This window comes from Castanea sativa, chromosome 11 (genome assembly GCF_040712315.1).
Source record: "Castanea sativa cultivar Marrone di Chiusa Pesio chromosome 11, ASM4071231v1".
NCBI classification, from domain to species: domain Eukaryota; kingdom Viridiplantae; phylum Streptophyta; class Magnoliopsida; order Fagales; family Fagaceae; genus Castanea; species Castanea sativa.
The window spans coordinates 32,777,195-32,796,094 of record NC_134023.1 but is presented as its reverse complement, the minus strand read 5'-3'; the positions used below and the strand labels follow the sequence as shown (position 1 = coordinate 32,796,094).

The following is an 18,900-nucleotide window of genomic DNA, read 5'->3' as shown; positions in this document are numbered from 1 at the left end:
ATCAAACAGAAACTTGGTAATGCATGGTCCTCGGACCAGGTTCCTTGTGGAAATTGATATGTTCTAAAATATCAAACAGAAACTTGGTAATGCATGGTCCTCGGACCACATACCTTGTAGAAATTGATATGTTCCTAAATATCAAACAGAAACTTGGTAATGCATAGTCCTCGGACCATGTACCTTGTGGAAATTGATATGTTCTAAAATATCAAACAGAAACTTGGTAGTGCATGGTCCTCAGACCACGTACCTTGTAGAAATTGATATGTTCTTAAATATCAAACAGAAATTTGGTTAAGTATGGTCCTCAGACTACATACCTTATGGAAATGGATGTTTTATCATTTGTTAAACAGAATCATGTTTAAATAGAATTTTAAGTCATACATCTTTAAGTATCAAGCAGAAATTTGGTAACGTAGGATCCTTGGACCCCACACTTTATTAAAATTAGCATTCCAAGTTACAAATTCTAAGTATCACATGGGTTTCCAAGTTCCAAGTTAGTTTTTGGTAGGTTCTTGAACACTTTACTTTTCAAATGTTAGCAAAAAGTTAAGTTAGCCTGTTAGGCGTTCATTATTACTTCGTGCTTAATATACTCATGAGATATAGTTTGAGAGGAATTCTTATGGCAAACACAAAGATAAAATAAATACAAGTCAAATGAAAATAAAATGAAACTGTCCTTCATTAATTATTCTGGCATACATTACATGCAAAATCTTAATTACAAAGAGAGAAAAGCCCTAGGCTCGGCCTAAACTTTTGGAGGGGGGTCTTGCTGAAAAGTGCTGGTAGCCTCAATGTTTTTCAGCTCCAACTCAAAGGCAGACAGGACTTGTTTCCCTTTGTCTGCTGTAGTTGTTGGAGGGACGGTGGGCTCCACACTTTGGCTTAAGTCCTTCTCGGCACCTCCACACCCTTCCTTCTCTTTATTGGAACCTGTATATTCTGTAGGATCCGGAATGGGTTCAGGAATTGCAGGAGGGGGAGCAGAAGTGGCTGTCTCAGGGGCAGGTGCGACAACAGGAGCCTCATCTATCTCCTGTATGTCAAGGGGAAGCCAAACGTTTTCACGCTTCCTCAGCTCGGAAGCTGGAGGAACTCCTGCTGCGTTTGAGGCTTCGCCCCAGACCTGCTGACAGTATTCTCAGCACAAGGCCGCGAACGCCTCTGTCAACTGGTCTTCTGTCGCTGTCACCCCTTCCTTGTAGCTAGCCTTCTTCACAGCCTCCAGTGACTCCTTGAAGGCGCAAGCTTCCTTCTTCATCTGCGCAAGCTCCTTCTCCAAGTCAGAGCGTTCCTTCTGTGTGTTGGTGAGCTCGTCATCCTTTTGATGGAGAAGCTTGCGTTGTCCCTCCACTTGAGTCCTCATCATTCTCAGGCTGGCCTCGGCACCGTCTCTTTCTCTTTTTAAGTTGGCCAGCTGAGAGGAGAGTTTCTCATTTTCTACGAGGGCTTGGCCTAGAGACTTCTCAGTCTCTAGCCGAATCTCCTGCTCCATTCCGGCCTTCTTCCGAGAATCCTCCACAAATTTCTCGGCAGCAAAGACCTCTTGAATGGCCTGTGACAAAGTATCAGAGAGTTAGATGCAGGAAATATACTTACTAATAATCTGGTATTATGAAAATGAAATATTCATAAGTGAAACTTACCAGGGCCAATTACCTTTTTAAAGAAAGGAACAACTGAAGCTGGCTCATTTTTTCCAAAGCATCCATATCCTTGGGCAGCAGAAGGGGACGTTCCAACGCCTCGGCCAGGTGGTGGGTGTGGCCTTGTTGGAATGCCCTAATGCTGGACTGGTAAGAGATTGGTGCTCCGTCTAATCTCAAATCAGGAGACCAGGTAGCCAGTGCTCGGCGCACTTCGGCCATATTCCTAATTTCCCCACTTTCAACTGAATGAGCACGTCCCTTGCCCTTGTCCAGTTTCTACTACTGAGCTTGTTGTGGCTGCTGTCTTGGCTTCTTCTGTTTTTCTCCACCAGCCTCCTCGGCCACCCCCTTTCTTTTCTTCTTGGGCTCCTCAACTGGAGGTTTAGGATCTGCTGGAGGAGGGGGAGGTGGCAAGGACGGAGGAACTTGGGACCCTCCCGCTCTTTTTTGGGCGACTTTCTCGCCTTTCTTAGTTAGAAGGCCTTGAAGCACTTCCATTTCTTCCTCCTCGGAATCGTCGTTAGGCCGGGCAACTATTAAACCTGTAACTTTGGAGGCCTCGGTGGGCTCTTCTTCCTCGTCAAAGAGCACGACAAACTGGTTTCCTTAGGGTCTTTCGATGTCCTCAAGCTAAAACTGGTCTATCTCGTCGTCCAACGTGTGTGAAGAGGACACTTGCTCCTTCAGAACAACAGTTGCTTGAGAGTACATCGAGAGAGGGATCGCCGCGATGGGTCGCGTATATAGGATGGTATTGAGGTCGTTGAGGATGTCATGGTCGGCAAGAAAGTGCGGCCTTGCTACTTTTATTCTCTTGTGCCTCCTATCCCCCGCGATAATCGCATTCTCTATCTCTTGAAAATCTGAGAATATTGGGTCGTACCCTAGTATTAGGTGAGCCGCTCTAAGTCGCAAGTTTTCACTCATAAACACTTCTGAGTGCAGTATGTAATTTAGGTTAATAACGTTGCAGTGGCTCAGACGAGGACGCACGAGTTGTTTATCTGCAAGAAAGAATACCAAAGAAGCCAAGTATGGTCAGATCTGCAATGCATATGAGAAATCAAAATGGACAATGTGTAAAAGGAAATAAATATTAGAAGATTTTGAGATTAAAGTTCGGGGTAGAGAAATTAACTCCTAAAGAGCCACACCTGGGTCTCCCCATACTACTGGGCAGTGAGGGCCATCGTGCCAGTTGCCTGAGGCGATGAGGTAGTCGTCCTTCATGCCTTTATTAGACTTGGGCAGACAAGAAATTAACCTAACTACACTAGACCAGGATTTAATGTAATAACCTACGTTTCTAAGTTTGTGGCACTTATACATGAAGACAACATCATGCCAAGTGAGGTTCAAGCCCTTCTGCTCATTTAGAGCGTCGACATTTCCTAAGACCCTAAATACATTGGGTGCGCACTAGTCTGGGCACAACCTGTGGTTGCAAAGGTATTCCCTAGTTACTTTTCTCATAAGGAGGGTCATCCCACCTTCTATGAAGGCAATCATGGAGATAATGACCTCTCCCGTCTTCCTAGAACCACCTACGGCTTCTGCCGGACAGTATTTCAAACCCACGTCACTGGGAATATGGTATTTGGCCCTAAAGCCTTCCATCCCAGCGGCGGTATCAACTAAACACTTAAATCTACCCATCTAAGAGAAAGGAAAGAGCAAGCTTCAAGAAGGAATGTGGTTAAGAAGGAAGCCGAGGACAGAATCCGAGGAGAAAAATATAGAGAAAGTAAGGACTTACGAGTTTGTAGTTATGTGAGTTTCCACAGGTTTCTGGAGAGAAAAGATGATGACTGATGCTCTGATGTGATAGAATTCTGAAGAAATGAATGAAGGCACAGATTTTCAGGCGTTATGACGTGCGGGAGGCGACCTCGAAGTTGGATGCATCCCGCCCAAATTTTCAGGAGGTGATAAGGACCGTTGGATATTCATCTCACCGTTGAACGTGGGAACAGGGTGCAACTTGCGGTCATAAATGCGCACGTTCTGGAAATCGAAGCGTCAAACGGCATTTTCTAGGAATGAAACAACCCCCACACGCATGGTGATGTACGAAACGTGTGAAGGGAGCTCTGGTCGGATCAAAACCCTATTTTTATCCTCAAATAAGGAAAAATAAAGTTTTGAGGGGCTATTGTGGGGACTAAAAGGACCTAAGTTGGCCCATGAGTCAAAAGTCTGAGGATTCGTCCGAAGACAAATCTCTCCTCGAACAGACCCGCGATGACCCTGGGATTCGTCAAAAAGATCAAGGCAGTGTTCTGGATGAACTGTTGGTTAAAAGGGGGATCTAAATACCCTTTAAACACCACGGGGTGAAAGAAATATCTTAGAAAAATGCTGCTACCTCCACATTAAATACCCTGCACCTACCTCCCTAGCTACATTAATGGAGAAATGACCCTTGAATAGTAGAAGTTAGCCTTCTTACTATCATTTGAAGACTTCCAGAGGGTGGTGGATGGGACAGGTGTCTAATAGGGTAATTTGCGTTACACGTGGATAAAGAGCGAAGAAGAAGAAGTATAAAAGGGGGAGGGCTAGACAAATATGAAGGACGGTAACTCTTGAGAGAAAAAGAAAAGAAAAAGAAATAATACATAAATAGTCCTCGGCTTACGTCCGAGGAGGTTCATTTTTGCCTTATTTGTCCCTTGTTTGTAAATACTGTAACATTCCAGCTTGTTTATCAAGTGTCGAACATCACTAAACTAGATTGTGAACCCACACTCTACAAATTTAATTGTTTAAGGCTCATTGGGCCTGAGCCCACGTGTGTTTTTGGGTCCAGGTGCAATTGTGCACTTACAATAGTGATACCTTAATGTCACATTAAGGTGTTTAGTTTTTTTTTTTTTTTTTAATTATTGTAATATAAGATTACATAATATGTCAATCACCTTCGTAAATGAGGATGATCTTACATTATTTATTGGTGGGGATGTAATAATTTATTGACTTGATAAAATTGCCTATACTAAAAAAAATTATTTTACTAATGAGAATTACTAATATATATATATATATATATATATATATAAAATAAAATAAAACCCTCTAAAATACCCCAAAACGTCAAAAATGACCAAAATACTATTGGAACCGTCAAAATGACTAAAATGTACCACGAATGTCCAAAATATCCCATACACCTCAAAATGACCAAAATGCCCCCAAAATCTCCAAAATGCCCCCAAAATCTCCAAAATGGCCACAATACCCCCCTTTAAAATGACCAAAATACTCTTGAAACTTTTAAAATTACCAAAATACCCCTAAAACTAAAAAATGACCAAAATAACCCCAAAACCTCTTAAATGACTAAAACACCCCTAACGCCTCTAAAATGAGCAAAAATACTAGGGATGACAATTTTTTCCCGCCCTGCTTAACTCGCCATTTCCCGCTTTGCCCCACGCAGGTTTTCCCCGCCCCACAAAGGTGGTGGGGTAGGGATGAGACAAGATTTTAGCCCCGCAACATGGGCGGGGCGGGGATGAGTTTAGACTTTTTAGACCTACCCCGCCCCGCTCCTCTCCGTCCCTGACCCGCCCTGCTCCTCTCTGTCCCTGACCCGCCCCGCATTGCTAAGGGTTATAATTGTAAATTTTTCATACCTTAAAACCCTACTATTTAAATAACCATATCAATACCCTACTATTTAAACCCTTCCCATACCTTTATTGAGTTGTCTTGTAAAAGTTTGCTCCTTTTAAGATGTAGGGATGAAGGGCCCATATATGGGTATTGGACCGTGGGCCGTGTCCGAGAACCTAGAGTAGTCCGAGGATAGGTACCAACAATGTGGGCCTACAGAATAATGGCCTGTGGAAGAAGTCTGGTCATGAGCAGTTGGAAATGTTGTTCAAGGAGAAGTACCTCCTCGACTGAGTAGGGTAGAGGTCATACGCCTGACCTTTCATCAAGAGAAGGGTGATAAACGGTCATTTTGGCAGGGATAAACATTAAGAGGGGATAAGACAAAAGAGATTTGGAAAATATCTAAGAAGAAAGCTACTGCTACCGCATTAAATGCTCTGTAGCTAACCTCCTAACCGCATTAATGTGGAGGTAATACCTGAACAGTGACCTTCAGCCTTACAGCTACCTACAAAGACTTCAGGAAGGTGCTAATGGGACAAGTATCAAAACCAACAATCTGATCTACACGTGGAGGGTTGAGATGAAGTGAGGAAGGGGGATATAAAGAAGGAAATCCTCATTACACAGGGATCATCAGATAATCTAGAGAAACATCACTGTACACTCAAGAATTGTAATTGTGGTTAAGTGTAAAAGAAATACATAAGAACAACCTTCCTCAAACTTTTCCAAGGAGGATTTTCCTTGTTCAAACTGTTTATTTTATGCTTTATATTATCATCTAACCTACTGTGATCATTGAGCACCTAACTCATTGAAAGTTCAATTTCAAGCCCACTCAATTCATTGATTCGGGAACTTTGGGCCATTGACCTTTCTTTTGGGCCTTGGGAACAAATCGTGTCCTTATATAAGAAGTTGTACCGTAGCTCTAAGTGTGAGTCAAATGAGACATAGAAAAAAACAAAAACAATAAAAGTGATTCACCTACCCCTTCTTTTAATTAATACTTCACCTACCCATTCTTTCAAACTTCCATTTCTCCTTTCAACTTTAGTCTCGTTTGAAAGCTAAAGCCATTCTTCTCTTTTGTTTTAACTTTGAAGTCTCTTACATTATAGTCTCACACTCTCACTCTCTCGGTCTCAAAGTATTTTAGCTGTAAAATAAAAAATTTCAGAAAGTTAATGCTGCCAAGGTAATTCATATTTACCTTTAAAAAAAATCAGGAATCATATTTTAATCTTTAGTTCTTTACCTCTCTCTTTTCATTGAGTTTTCCTTTCTTCCCACAATTTTGGATCATCATTCCTATGGGTTTTAGGTTGGATTTGAAGGAAAAAAATGCAACTTTTTGAAAAAAAATGTATACTTTTAGTTTTCAACAAAACCGGTCAATAACAGGTTCAACCATACCGCTTCCTAGTTTTATGGTTGAACCGGCCGGTTCTCAATTATTTTTGGTTTTTTGGTTTTTTTTTTTGGTTTTGAGTCATAACGGGACCAGATTAGTGGCCGGTTCTCGATTGAATTGATTGGACTGGCGGTCCAGTCCGGTTTTTAAAAACATGACTCCAGCCTCTACAAATAGGAATTGGATCTCAGAATTCAGCACACATTTTTTTCTAGAGGAGAGAGACATGTTTTTACACTCAAATTTCTCAAATTTCTGACTCTCCTCTCTGATTTTCTCTCTCTTAAAACTAAGGTTTTTAGGTTTCAAAGATAATTGCAAAAATTTATTTAAACCCTAACATATTCTATTGAGAAAAAGAATACGTCCATGCAAGAGGTAGTCTTTTCTTTACTTTTTCTTATTCTCTCTTTTTAGTTTTGTGATGCATGAATGAATATTTGTGTAGGTGTTGATTTTAAAGTTCTCATCTCATGTGTTGTCAATATATTTTTATTAGAATGTATTCATGATGTTGTTATTGTTGAGATCTACTTCTTTATTTCAAAAATCTGCTTGTTCTCTTTTTTTTTTTCTTTAATAAAAAATTAATCTACATCTTCATTAGATATAGATCTGAATTTTCCTTTAATCAAAAACTAATCTACATCTTCATTAGATGAAGATCTGAATTTTTCTTTAATAAAAAACTTATCTACATCTTCATTAGATGTGGATCTGAATTTTTCTTTAATCAAAAACTAATCAACATCCTCATTAGATGTAGATCTGAATTTTTTTTTTAATCAAAAACTGATCCACACATTCATTAGATGAAGATCTGAATTTTTCTTTAATAAAAAACTGATATACATCTTCATTAGATGTAGATCTAAAAATTTCTTTAATAAAAAACTGATCTACATCTTCATTAGATGTAGATATGATTTTTTCTTACTCAAAAACTGATTTACATCTTCATTAGATATCAATTTGATTCTTTTTGAATTAAAAAACTGATTTGTATCTTCCTTAAAAACTGATTTGTATCTTCCTTAGATACAGATTTGAATTTTTCTTTAGTCAAAAACTGATCTATATTTTCTTTAAATGTAGATCTGATTTATTTTAACAAAGCAAATTTTGAAATAAGAAAGAGTCATGACTAGTCTAGTTTGTTTTGTTTGATGCATGTTGCATAGGTTGATTTTATGAATATAATCCTCTTCTAAAATCCTTTTTCCACATAAAAAATTGATCTAATTTTTTTCTAATCCTCTACACACAAAAAAAAAAATCTTTTATTGCAAAAACAGATCTAATTTATACAAACCCAAAAACCAATTTTTCTCATTCCCAAAAAACAGATCTGATATTTTTTACCAAAAGATTTTGTTTTACTTTACTCCAAAAACAGCTCTGACTTTTTCTTTCACCAAAAGCAAGCTTTCCAAATTCACAAAAACAAATTTGATTTTTTTTCTAAACCAAAAATCAATTTTTTATCATAACACAGATCTGAATTTTGCTAAAAAAAAGAGGGTGTATTCCTAAATAAACTTGTGTAATTTAGTTTTTTTTTAATGTGTATGCAACATATCATTCATGTCATACATTAAGGGTACATTGGTCACAATAGTCTAGAAGACCAAACTCTGTTTTAGCGAAATGGGTGCCTAACACCTTCCCATTCTGTAATCTAGCCTCCGAATCTAATTCTTTTTAATAGGTAGATCTATGTCTTGTCTTTATTTTTGTTTTGGGTAGATTGTAACTAGGACAAAAAGCCATGTAATTATTTAGTAGTTTGTAACTAGGACCCAAAGCCATGTAATTTTCAATTTTCCAAATATGTACTTTTTTTTTATTCAATTAATGATAAAAAGAACAATTCAGTCATGTATTTTATATTTATTTTTCTTATTTTTTTTGGAAAAAAAAAAAAGTGGCACTCCACACCACTTACCCAAGAAAAGAGCTGCCCTAAAAAGCACTTCAAAAATTTCTCTTTTTAGAGAGGCACTTTTGAGGTCTCTCACAGCCTCAAAAATAACAAAAAATACCTCACAACCACTCAAATGACCAAAATACTTTCGAAACCAGTAGAATGACCATAATACCTCAAAACCTCTAAAATAACTAAAAATACCTCGAAACCATTAGAATGATCAAAATACCTTCAAAACCTCTAAAATAACCAAAATACCTCTGAAACCTCTAAAATAATGAAAATAATCCCAAAACTACTATAATAACCAAAAATACCCCTGAAATCACTAAAATGGACAAAATACTCCCCGAAACCATTAAGATAACTAAAATCCAAAACACCTCCAAAACTTCAAAATAAGAAAATTTACATAAAACCTCTTGAATGACCAAAATAACCCTAAAACCTGTAAAATGACCAAAAATACCCCGAAACCTCTAAAATTACCAAAATACCCCAAAACTATAAGAAACTATAAGATGATTAAAAAATAGCCCAAAAATCGTAAAAATGACAAAAATCCCCTTAAATCCTCTAGAATGAGCACACAAAAAAAACTCTAAAATGACCAAAATACCCTAAACATATAAAATGATTATAATACCTCAAAATCGCAAAAATGACCAAAATGCCTTAAAATCCTCTAGAATGAGCAAAAACGCCTGAAACCTCTAAAATGACCAAATATCCCAAAACCATTTGAATGAATGAACTACCTTGAAACTTTTAAACTAGCCTAAAATACCCAAAACTTTCAAAATAACCAAAAGTTTCGGGTTATTTTATTTCATTCAGTGGATTTAAGGGTATTTTGGTCATTTTTGTGGTTTAAGGAATTTTTTTTTTTTTTGCCCTTATAGAGGTTAAAGAGTATTTTGGCCATTTAAATATTTTAGGATATTTAGGACATTTTAAATATTTCGAGGAAATTTTGTTCATTTTAGAGGTTTCAGTATAGTTTTGGTCATTTTAGAGGTTTTTAGGTATTTTGGTTAGTTTGGAGGTTTTGGGGGCATTTTTGGTCATTTTTTAGGTTTTAGGAGTACTTTATTTATTTTGAGGTTATAGGGGTATTATGGCAAGTTTTTTAGAATTTTGGGGGGCATTTGGGTCATTTTAGAAGTTTCAATTTTTTTGCTCATTCTAGAGGATTTGAGGGCATGTTGGTCAATTTTAGCAATTTTGGGATGTATGTTAAATCATTTTAGATGTTTTAGGATATTTTGGTTTTTTTGAGGTTTTCAGGGGGAGGGGGAGGGGGGGGGGGTGGTATTTTAGAGGTTTCACAGTATTTTGGTCATTTTATAAATTATGGGGCTATTTTGGTCATTTTAAACAGGTTTTGGGTTTTTTTGGTCGTTTTGAGATTTTAGAGGTATTTTGGTAATTTTAGTGATTTATGGGGTATTTTGGTCATTCTAGTGATTTCAAGGGTGTTTTGGTCATTTTAAATATTTTTAGGACTATTTTGGTCATTTTGAGGTTTTAGGGGATTTTTTTGGTCATTTTCTAGATTTCAAGTGTTTTTTTTAAGGTTTTAGGGGTTATTTGATCATTTTTGAGTCTTTCAAGGGTAATTTTGGCATTTTATTGGTATTGAGGCTATTTTCAATCAATTTGTTATTATAATAATTTTAATTATCTCTAAGAATTTTTTTTTTTTATACAAGATAGAATTTCTACTCTAGCCTAATCTAAGTGTATATGTGTGTGAAGCTCCCTCTTGAAGACTTGAACCCCGGTCCTTGCCCCTCACACCCTACAAGTACTTATACTCGTAGAGTGACCATCACACCAAGAGTGTGCGGTGGTTCTAAGAATGTTTATAAATCAATTATATAAATTTCCTGAATTATAATTGGAATGTAATTTAACAAACCAAACACATTAATGTCACACTAAAGCAATGCGATTACATGAATATAAAATTACAGGAATGTAACATTACACCTTGATGTAACATCAAGCGAACCAAATGCCCCCTTAAGGTGATCCTAATGAAATGAAGAGTGATGTCCACAAGAGAAAATCCAATATAATCCTTTAATTAAAAGTTTACTATTAAAACCATGTACAATGGTGAAGCCATAAATTTTTTTCAAGGGGGTGAAGCTTAATATTAATTATTCTTAAGTAAAAAAAAAGCTTTATTTCATAAATTAATTTTAAGTTTTAACTCAATAAAGTTGTACTGTATGTTCTTTCATTGTACTAAAATCATTTATAATTTATTTTGAATTAATCTAGTATCACAAAATATTTCGGTACCGATTGATACTGATGAACCATTTCGAGATTATCGCTATTAATATATACACACACATATATAATAACAAAAAAATTAAATTTTTATATATAAACTTTTTTTTACGTACATAGTTATAAATTTAACTTTTGGTAAAATCCCATATAGTTTTTTTTTTCATTCTAATTTTTTTTTAATTTTATAAACAACCCATGTATACAATTTATTATTATTCTTTATTGAAGCAAATTATATTCCTAAACTAACCCAATATGTCTCAACACAATTTCTGCCCAATAACATTAACATGTTTATAAAATATTTTAGTTAGGTTTATTAAGTGAAGGGGGAAAAAAAGGCATGACAATTGACAAGATACAAAAAAAGCAGCAATAAATGACACATTGGTGTAGGGAAAATGGTTGGTAAAATAAACAAAACATTAAAATATTGGTGGTAGGTGATAAATCCAAAGAGTCAGAGTTTAAGGTTGGGCGTAACGATGTTCAAATAATATTTTTTGATGTTTAAATACTGAAAATTGTAAGAAAATTAAATAAAAAAAAAAAAAAGGTGTTTGGTAGTGATGTTTTACTATAGGTGTTTGAGTTACAATTATCAAATTAGGGTGTTTAAACTCGAGTTCCAACTCAAAATCAAGTTTTTCAAACTCGATTTTCTCTTGGGTGAAGTCTGATGTGGATTAAAAAAAAAAAACACGTGGAACTCGAGTCTAGGAAACTCGAGTTCTATTCAAATGGAACTCGAGTTTCCTAGACTCGAGTTCTTTGTGAATAATTTTTACCCTATTGGAACTCGAGTTACATTTTAATGGAACTCGAGTTTCCTAGACATGAGTTCCAATTAAATATTTTCCAACCCCGTTGTTTTACTTGCATGTATGGAAGGAATCATTGGCATCCAGACTTAGTGCCTAGTGACTAGTAATGTACTGACTATTGTTTTGCCTTGAATGTACTGACTCTTGTTTTGCCTTGAACAGAGGATTGTATTTGGAATGGCACATATAGCTTGAATGAGTTACATGATAGAAATTTGGGATAAGTAAATTTCTAAGACCTTCCATCTAGGCCTAGGAACCTTTAACAAAAATTCATCTAGACTACCTTCAATAACATTGGATGTCGAAATTAATCAAGTTTACAAGAAAAATGTAAATTCAGCAAGTTACCAACACTTTGAAATGGAGATAAAATAAACTAGGGAAGCAAGGAATAAACTATGCCAAAAAGTTCAGAGGAACTGCAAAATCCTTAAAGATGGTCCTTCCTTGGTCCTCTACATCCAATATTGCATATTCTTCTAGATGTTCACATGCGTTGTCCAATGCTTACCTACAAAAATTATGAAAACACATATACAACATAAATATGGCATCCTTTAGTTTAACTACATGTTCTTTTGCACATTTTATAATTACAAGAGCAATGAAAAAAATATAAGCAAGAGAGGGAGTAAAAATAATAGGATTATAATACCTTTCACCTGCATAAGATAGCTCATATCCGTGAGCGATAATCTTCTTCCTTTACTTGAAATAGATCACCAATCCCTATAAATCAAGACAGGGACTCCACTAAATTAAAATATCACTTGGACTACATTCTTATTAACCACATGAAACAAATACATAACAAGACCAAAGACTTAGAATCTAAACCACTCAAGAATAGATGCACAGCAAGCATTGGCAACCAACTAGCCCATAAATATAAAATTATATACACACAAAAAGATACTCATTAAACGAATTCATAAAATTAAAAGGATAATTGAATGCATGCTTTGCTTACCTAGTTAGGAACATGACTGCTTGTTGATGCGTGAACCACATTCGGACATCTTCTGCAATTATGACCCTCTTCATAGAGTACAATACTAATACCTGCTTCACCGCCTCTTTATTAGGGAAGATCAACCCTTTGCTAAAATTCATTGTCCGCACTCAACTTGATGAAAATGGTATCTCAACATTTGAAGGATCAACTATATTATCCCAAGTGTTTGCATGGAATGACGGGACATGAGCTTCGTAGGTAGGGACTGTATTTGTAACATGTTTCACACCTATATAATTGCCTATATCATCATGAAACTCCATAGCATCATCATCATCATCATCCACAACATCATTATGAACATTGTCAACATTTTCATAGTGATCAACGTACTCGTGGAAGTCATCTCTTCCAATCATCTCTTTATACTCATCTCTACCATGATCAACATTGCCTTCATCTTCCCCCCCCCCCCCCTAGAGATTGAATACATTCTTGTTGATAACTAGATCCACATGTACAATTCAGATGACCATCCGCATGTAATGATTGTAATTCTTCCCCTCCACCACCCTCCAAAATTGTTTTTTGCACATATTCACCGCTAACTTCTGTGTGAGGCTCCACACTTATATACAACTCAGCAGCTTTTAACTGGGGTGTAGAGTTTATCCTATCAAACATAATCATAATATGCTTGTCTCCTTTTATTTCAATAGGTGTGAAAACAATGCAGTCACTGAAAACTACAAAAGGAGCATGATATATAATTTTTATGTCATGAAACCGACGGTCCAAATCCAGCTCTTTCATAATTTTCTTTTTCAACTTCTTTAAATTGATCTCCCATTGTTTTTTTAGCTGAATAATCTCTAACCTTTTTACCAGGCCCTTCATACATCACTCCATGAATCACATCACTGCGGGGCTCCCCACCATAATGTAGATATAAATCAATTGAACTCATTTCAAGCCTATTCAAAGTTGAATGAGTTTACTAAAAGTTAGTGACAAGTATAACGCTTTTCTCCAATATGAACTATAAACTATTATCTCCAAGAAAATATAAAGATAACATTGTATGGTCCACCAAACAATTATAAAATAATTGAAATTTTATTATCTCCAAGCAAATATAAAATATAACATTGTATGGTCCGCCAAGTAAAAATAACATTGTATGGTCCACCAAATATAACATTGGAGATAATATTTTTGAAATTTCTAAGCAAATTTTGTATGATTAACCAAGCACATATAAAATACTCTCTCCAAGCAAATACAAATATTTGAATTTTTTTTCTCAAGCAAATTTTTATATGGTCACTAACCTTTAAAATTTAAAAACTATTACATCTTACAAATAACAAACCATTACAAATAACAACACATTGCAAATAATAACATGTTACTCATACACATTACAAATAACAACCCATTTTACAAAAAAACTCATTACATACACATTACAAATAACAACCCATGTCACAGAAAAACTCATTACACATTGCAAAAAAACCCCATTACAAAGAACAAACAACAACCAATTACAAATACATAAAAATAAATAAATAAATAAATAAAAAACACATTACAAAGAACTAATTACTCATAAACAATATAAAAGTGGTATGTGTGTGTGTGTGTGTATCTACCAAATGCAAACTTAATTTAACCAGGTCTAACAAAAACAATTTTGAAAAAGGTTTAGATATTTACCTATAAATTGAAGAAGAATGAAGCTTTTAACTTTGTAGAGATCAATGAAATGCTTTGAAGTAAAAAAAAAAAAAAGAGTTTGGACGTGGGGAGAGAATGAAAGTTGAGTTTGAGAGCTGGGAAATAGCGTGGGAGAGAGAGCTGGGAAAGTGTGGTTTGTGTATAAGTTGTGAGTTAAGGAAAGCTAAGAGACAGATGGGGGTGGTTGGAAAATATTTAATTGGAACTTGAGTGAAACTCGAGTTCCATTAAAATGTAACTTGAACTTCATAGACTCGAGTTCCAATCGGGTAAAAATTATGCACAAGGAACTCGAGTTTAGGAAGCTCGAGTTCTATTCAAATGGAACTTGAGTTTCCTATACTTGAGTTCCACGTGTTTTTTTTTTTATAATCCACGCCAGACTTCACCCAAGAGGAAATTGAGTTTGAAAAACTCAATTTTGGGTTGGAACTCAAGTTTGACAAACTCGATTTTCAAAAATAATCCAACTAACTAAAATGTTTCATCCGCATGCTATTTCACTAAAAATTTTCCAAAAAGATGTTCAGCAAATTTTGCGCACAAGATTGAGTCAAGCATAAGTAATTAAGGATTGCATTTAAAAAACATATTTAAGTCTCATTGTAAGGAGAAAAAAAAAAAAAAACTCATAGATTTGCAGTACTTATAGGAAACAGAGAGAAATACCTTGAGATGCTCACCTAAGTATTCATAATGACAAGTAGAACTATCATAAGCTAAAAGTATTTTTTTTTTTTTTTTTTTTTTTCAATCAAAGACATAGACAGAATTCATAAGTTGAACTTTAATGAGCTTAGAAAGCTCTCCAACAGCACTTTTGTCCCCAAGTCCACGGCAATTAAGGCTCAAGATACTCATAGTTCAGCTTCCTTAATCACCTTACTACATAGATTCAATAATCAACACAATAACACCTAAATCTGTGACCTTTTAAAAGACAAATTTACCTGTAACCAAGTTAAGGTACTGCTGAGATAATATGGAAGCTCTCCACTTTGCTAAAACCCAGCCACATAGTTGTTGGGTGCACGTGGACACCAATGTCCAGCCCACACCGAAGTAGTGCTCATTTTATGAGCTTATGTTTTTGTGACTTTCAAGCCATGTGAAGTTTAACTCTCCTAGTTCAATTAGAATTACGAAATAGTAGTGCTCTTCAAGAAGTTACGAATCCAAATATTCATAGGAAAAGATGTGAGGCAGCAGACTTTTTTATTTTTTATTTTTTAGGCAGCAGACTTATTATATAAAGTAAGGAGCGGTGTGCCGCATGGTGAAGAAAAAAAAAAGGTGTTGCACAAGAGAAAAAAACAAAGAACAGTCAAGAGCGTGCTGCTTAGAGAAAGAAGACAGCCAAGAAAGAGAGTTTTGCGTGGTGAAGAGAATAAAAAAGAGAGAGCAAAGTGTTGCTGCCTTTGAGAAAGATAATTAGTGTGTGAGAGCAAATAAAACAAGAGAGATTTTTTTTTTTAACCGTGAGACGTACATAAGAATTATTGTAATTGATTTGATAATAGTGAAATTATTTGAAATTTGTCTCGTGGTTTTTTCCTTCAAAGGGAAAGGATTTTCCACGTAAATATTTGTATTTTGTGTGTGATTGCTATTTTAAATTGCTAATATTGTGATGATATTATTTGGGACCCAACAATAGTGCATTTCACTAACAAGAACAATCAACCCCTTCACTCCAAGATATGGGTTGGTCCACGAAGCTAAGAACTCACACAACAACTGACAAGCCTTCGGAGCTACAACGAAGTTGATCAACACCTTGGGATTTTGAGGTGACAACCTCCTTCGACGGCGCGAAGCCCATAAACTGGGCAGCTGAAGGTCTCACTAAGGAGACAAGAAGACCCACGAAGGGACAATGACGCTCGAGCGCACAATAGCAAACAGGAGACAACCGTGTGCTGAGAGGAAAAAAGGAAAAAAGAATATTGCTTAACCCGCCCAAAAGGAGTAAAGATGAATTAAAAATAGATAAAGTATTGTGTGTAGATAGAACTAGAATGGGTGGAGGTTTGGCTTTATTATGGGATTCAGAATTAGATGTGAAGTTGAAAACCTAGTCAACAAGCCACATAGATGTTATTGTGACAGAGAAGGATGGGATTTCATGGAGATTGACAAGAATCTATGGGCACCCTGAAAAACTGAAGCGCATTGAGACGTGGAATTTGATGCACCTACTTCATCAACAAGTCACACTACCATGGATATGCATTGGAGACTTCAACGAGATACTTTCAGTGAATGAAAAACAAGGAGGGGAACTAAGAAGTGAGTGGCAAATGGCAAATTTTGGAGAAGCGCTAGATGATTGCAGATTAAGAGACATGGGTTTTAAAGGTGCTCGCTTCACATGGTGCAATCCGAGAGATGAACAAGATCGAGTATATGTTAGACTCAACCATGGGGTAGCCAAGAATGGTATGATCTTTTTCCTCACTTTGAAGTTCATCATTTAAGTTTTCAAATTCTAATCACATGACCATTGGGGTGCAATTAAGAAGGCAATCTCAATTTCAAATTGGGATGCGTAAAAAACGATTTCGTTTTGAGGAAGCATGGGTGAAGGATGAAGGTTGTGAGGATACAATTGCAAATGCTTGGTCTGTTTCCTTCAATGAAAGTCCTATGTTCCAGGTGCGTAACAAAATAAAAGAATGTAGGAAGTGGTTGTTAGCTTGGAGTAAAAATTCAATGTGTTCCCAAGGCAAAAAGATTGAGGAAAAGCAAAATAGGCTACAAGTGCTAGAGCAAAACAACAAGGATTCATCGTGGGCTAAATGTGAAGCTCGTAGGCATGAAATTAATATTTTAATTGAGAAAGAAGAAATTTATTGGAAACAAAGATCCTATATCAGCTGGTTGCGTGAAGGTGATCATAATTCAAAAAAAAAAATCATGCGAAGGCATCTTCAAGGAGACAAAAAAAACTTAGTTGTCTCACTAAAGGAGATGGATGGTACTGTGATGGAGCAACAAAGAGATATAGAAAGGGTGATAATTCAACATTTCTCAACTCTCTTCCAATCTTCAAATCTGAATGCCATTGAAGAAGTGGTGGCTCATATTCCTAGAGTGGTTACTGAGGAGATGAATGATTGGCTTGTGAGAGATTTTCATCCACAAGAGGTTCAAGTCGCCTTATTTCAGATGCATCCTTCAAAAGATCTAGGCCCTGATGGTATGGCCGCTTTCATTTTTCAAATGTTTTGGCATATAGTGGATGCTAATGTAACTAATGCTCTGCTTTCATGTCTAAATTCTGGAATTATACTTCGAAATATAAATAATACCCACATAGTACTAATACCCAAAACCAAAGACCTTGAATTAATCACACAATACCAACCCATAGCTTATGTAATGTGCTATACAAAATCATATCTAAAATGTTAGTCAACTAGCTGCTCATCCTCCCAAATTTAAATTCTAATACTCAGAGCACTTTTGTCCTGGGAAGATTAATTACATACAACATTTTAGTTGCATATGAAACTCTGCATAGCATGAAAAAGAAAAGGTGGGGCAACGTAGGTCAAGTAGCTATTAAATTGGACATAAGCAAAGCTTATGACCATGTTGAATGGGGCTATTAACAAAGGGTGATGGAGAAAATGGGGTTTCATGTAAAATGGGTGCAATTGATAATGGCATGCATAACAATTGTTCATTTCTTTGTTTTAGTTAATGGCAATCCTACAAGTTATATCTTGCCTTCTAAAGGATTGAGACAAGGTGACCTTCCATCACCTTATCTCTTTTTGTTTTTTGTTGAGGGGCTTACTGCTATGATCAAAAAGGCAGAATTAGATGGACTTGTAAGAGGAGTGGTAGCTAGCAGAGGTGGTCCTTGTGTTTCTCATCTCCTATTTGTTGATGACAGTTTGTTATTTTATCGTGTCTTAGTAGAGGCGTGCCAACAAGTCAATTCTTTGCTTAATTTATATGAGGTTGCATCGAGAAAAAAAGTTAATGCTAATAAAACTTCTCTTTTCTTTAGCAGCAACACTAGATTAGAGACTCAAGAATCAATTAAACAAGCATTGGGTGTAGAGACAGTTCTAGAATATGAGAAGTATTTAGGGTTGCCTAGTACAGTGGGGCGTAGCAAAAAAGCAGCTTTTGCTCCAATCATTGAAAGAGTTTGGAGTAAACTAAAGGAAAAGATGATGTCTCAAGCTGGAAGAAAAATTTTGATTAAAGCAGTTGCACAAGCAATCCCCACATATGCCATGGGATGTTTTTTGCTACTAAAAGGTTTGCTTAAAGATATTGAAGGGATGATGAGTAGACTTTGGTGGGGTCAAAAGACACAAGAAAGGAAAGTACACTGGTTGAGTTGGCCTAAACTTTGTATGCCCAAGTCGATGGAAGGAATTGGGTTTCGGGATCTCTATTCTTTCAACTTAGCCATGTTGGCTAAACAATAA

The 18,900-nt window shown here is 36.0% G+C and overlaps 1 protein-coding gene across 1 annotated transcript; it reads left to right on the top strand.

Annotated features, from left to right (window-relative positions):
- Positions 1–16,948: 16,948 nt before the first annotated feature.
- LOC142616374 (uncharacterized) lies at positions 16,949–18,900 on the top strand. Its single transcript, XM_075789241.1, has 2 exons — positions 16,949–17,651; positions 18,155–18,900. The coding sequence occupies exons 1-2, from the start codon at positions 16,949–16,951 to the stop codon at positions 18,898–18,900; spliced, it is 1,449 nt and encodes a 482-aa protein (XP_075645356.1).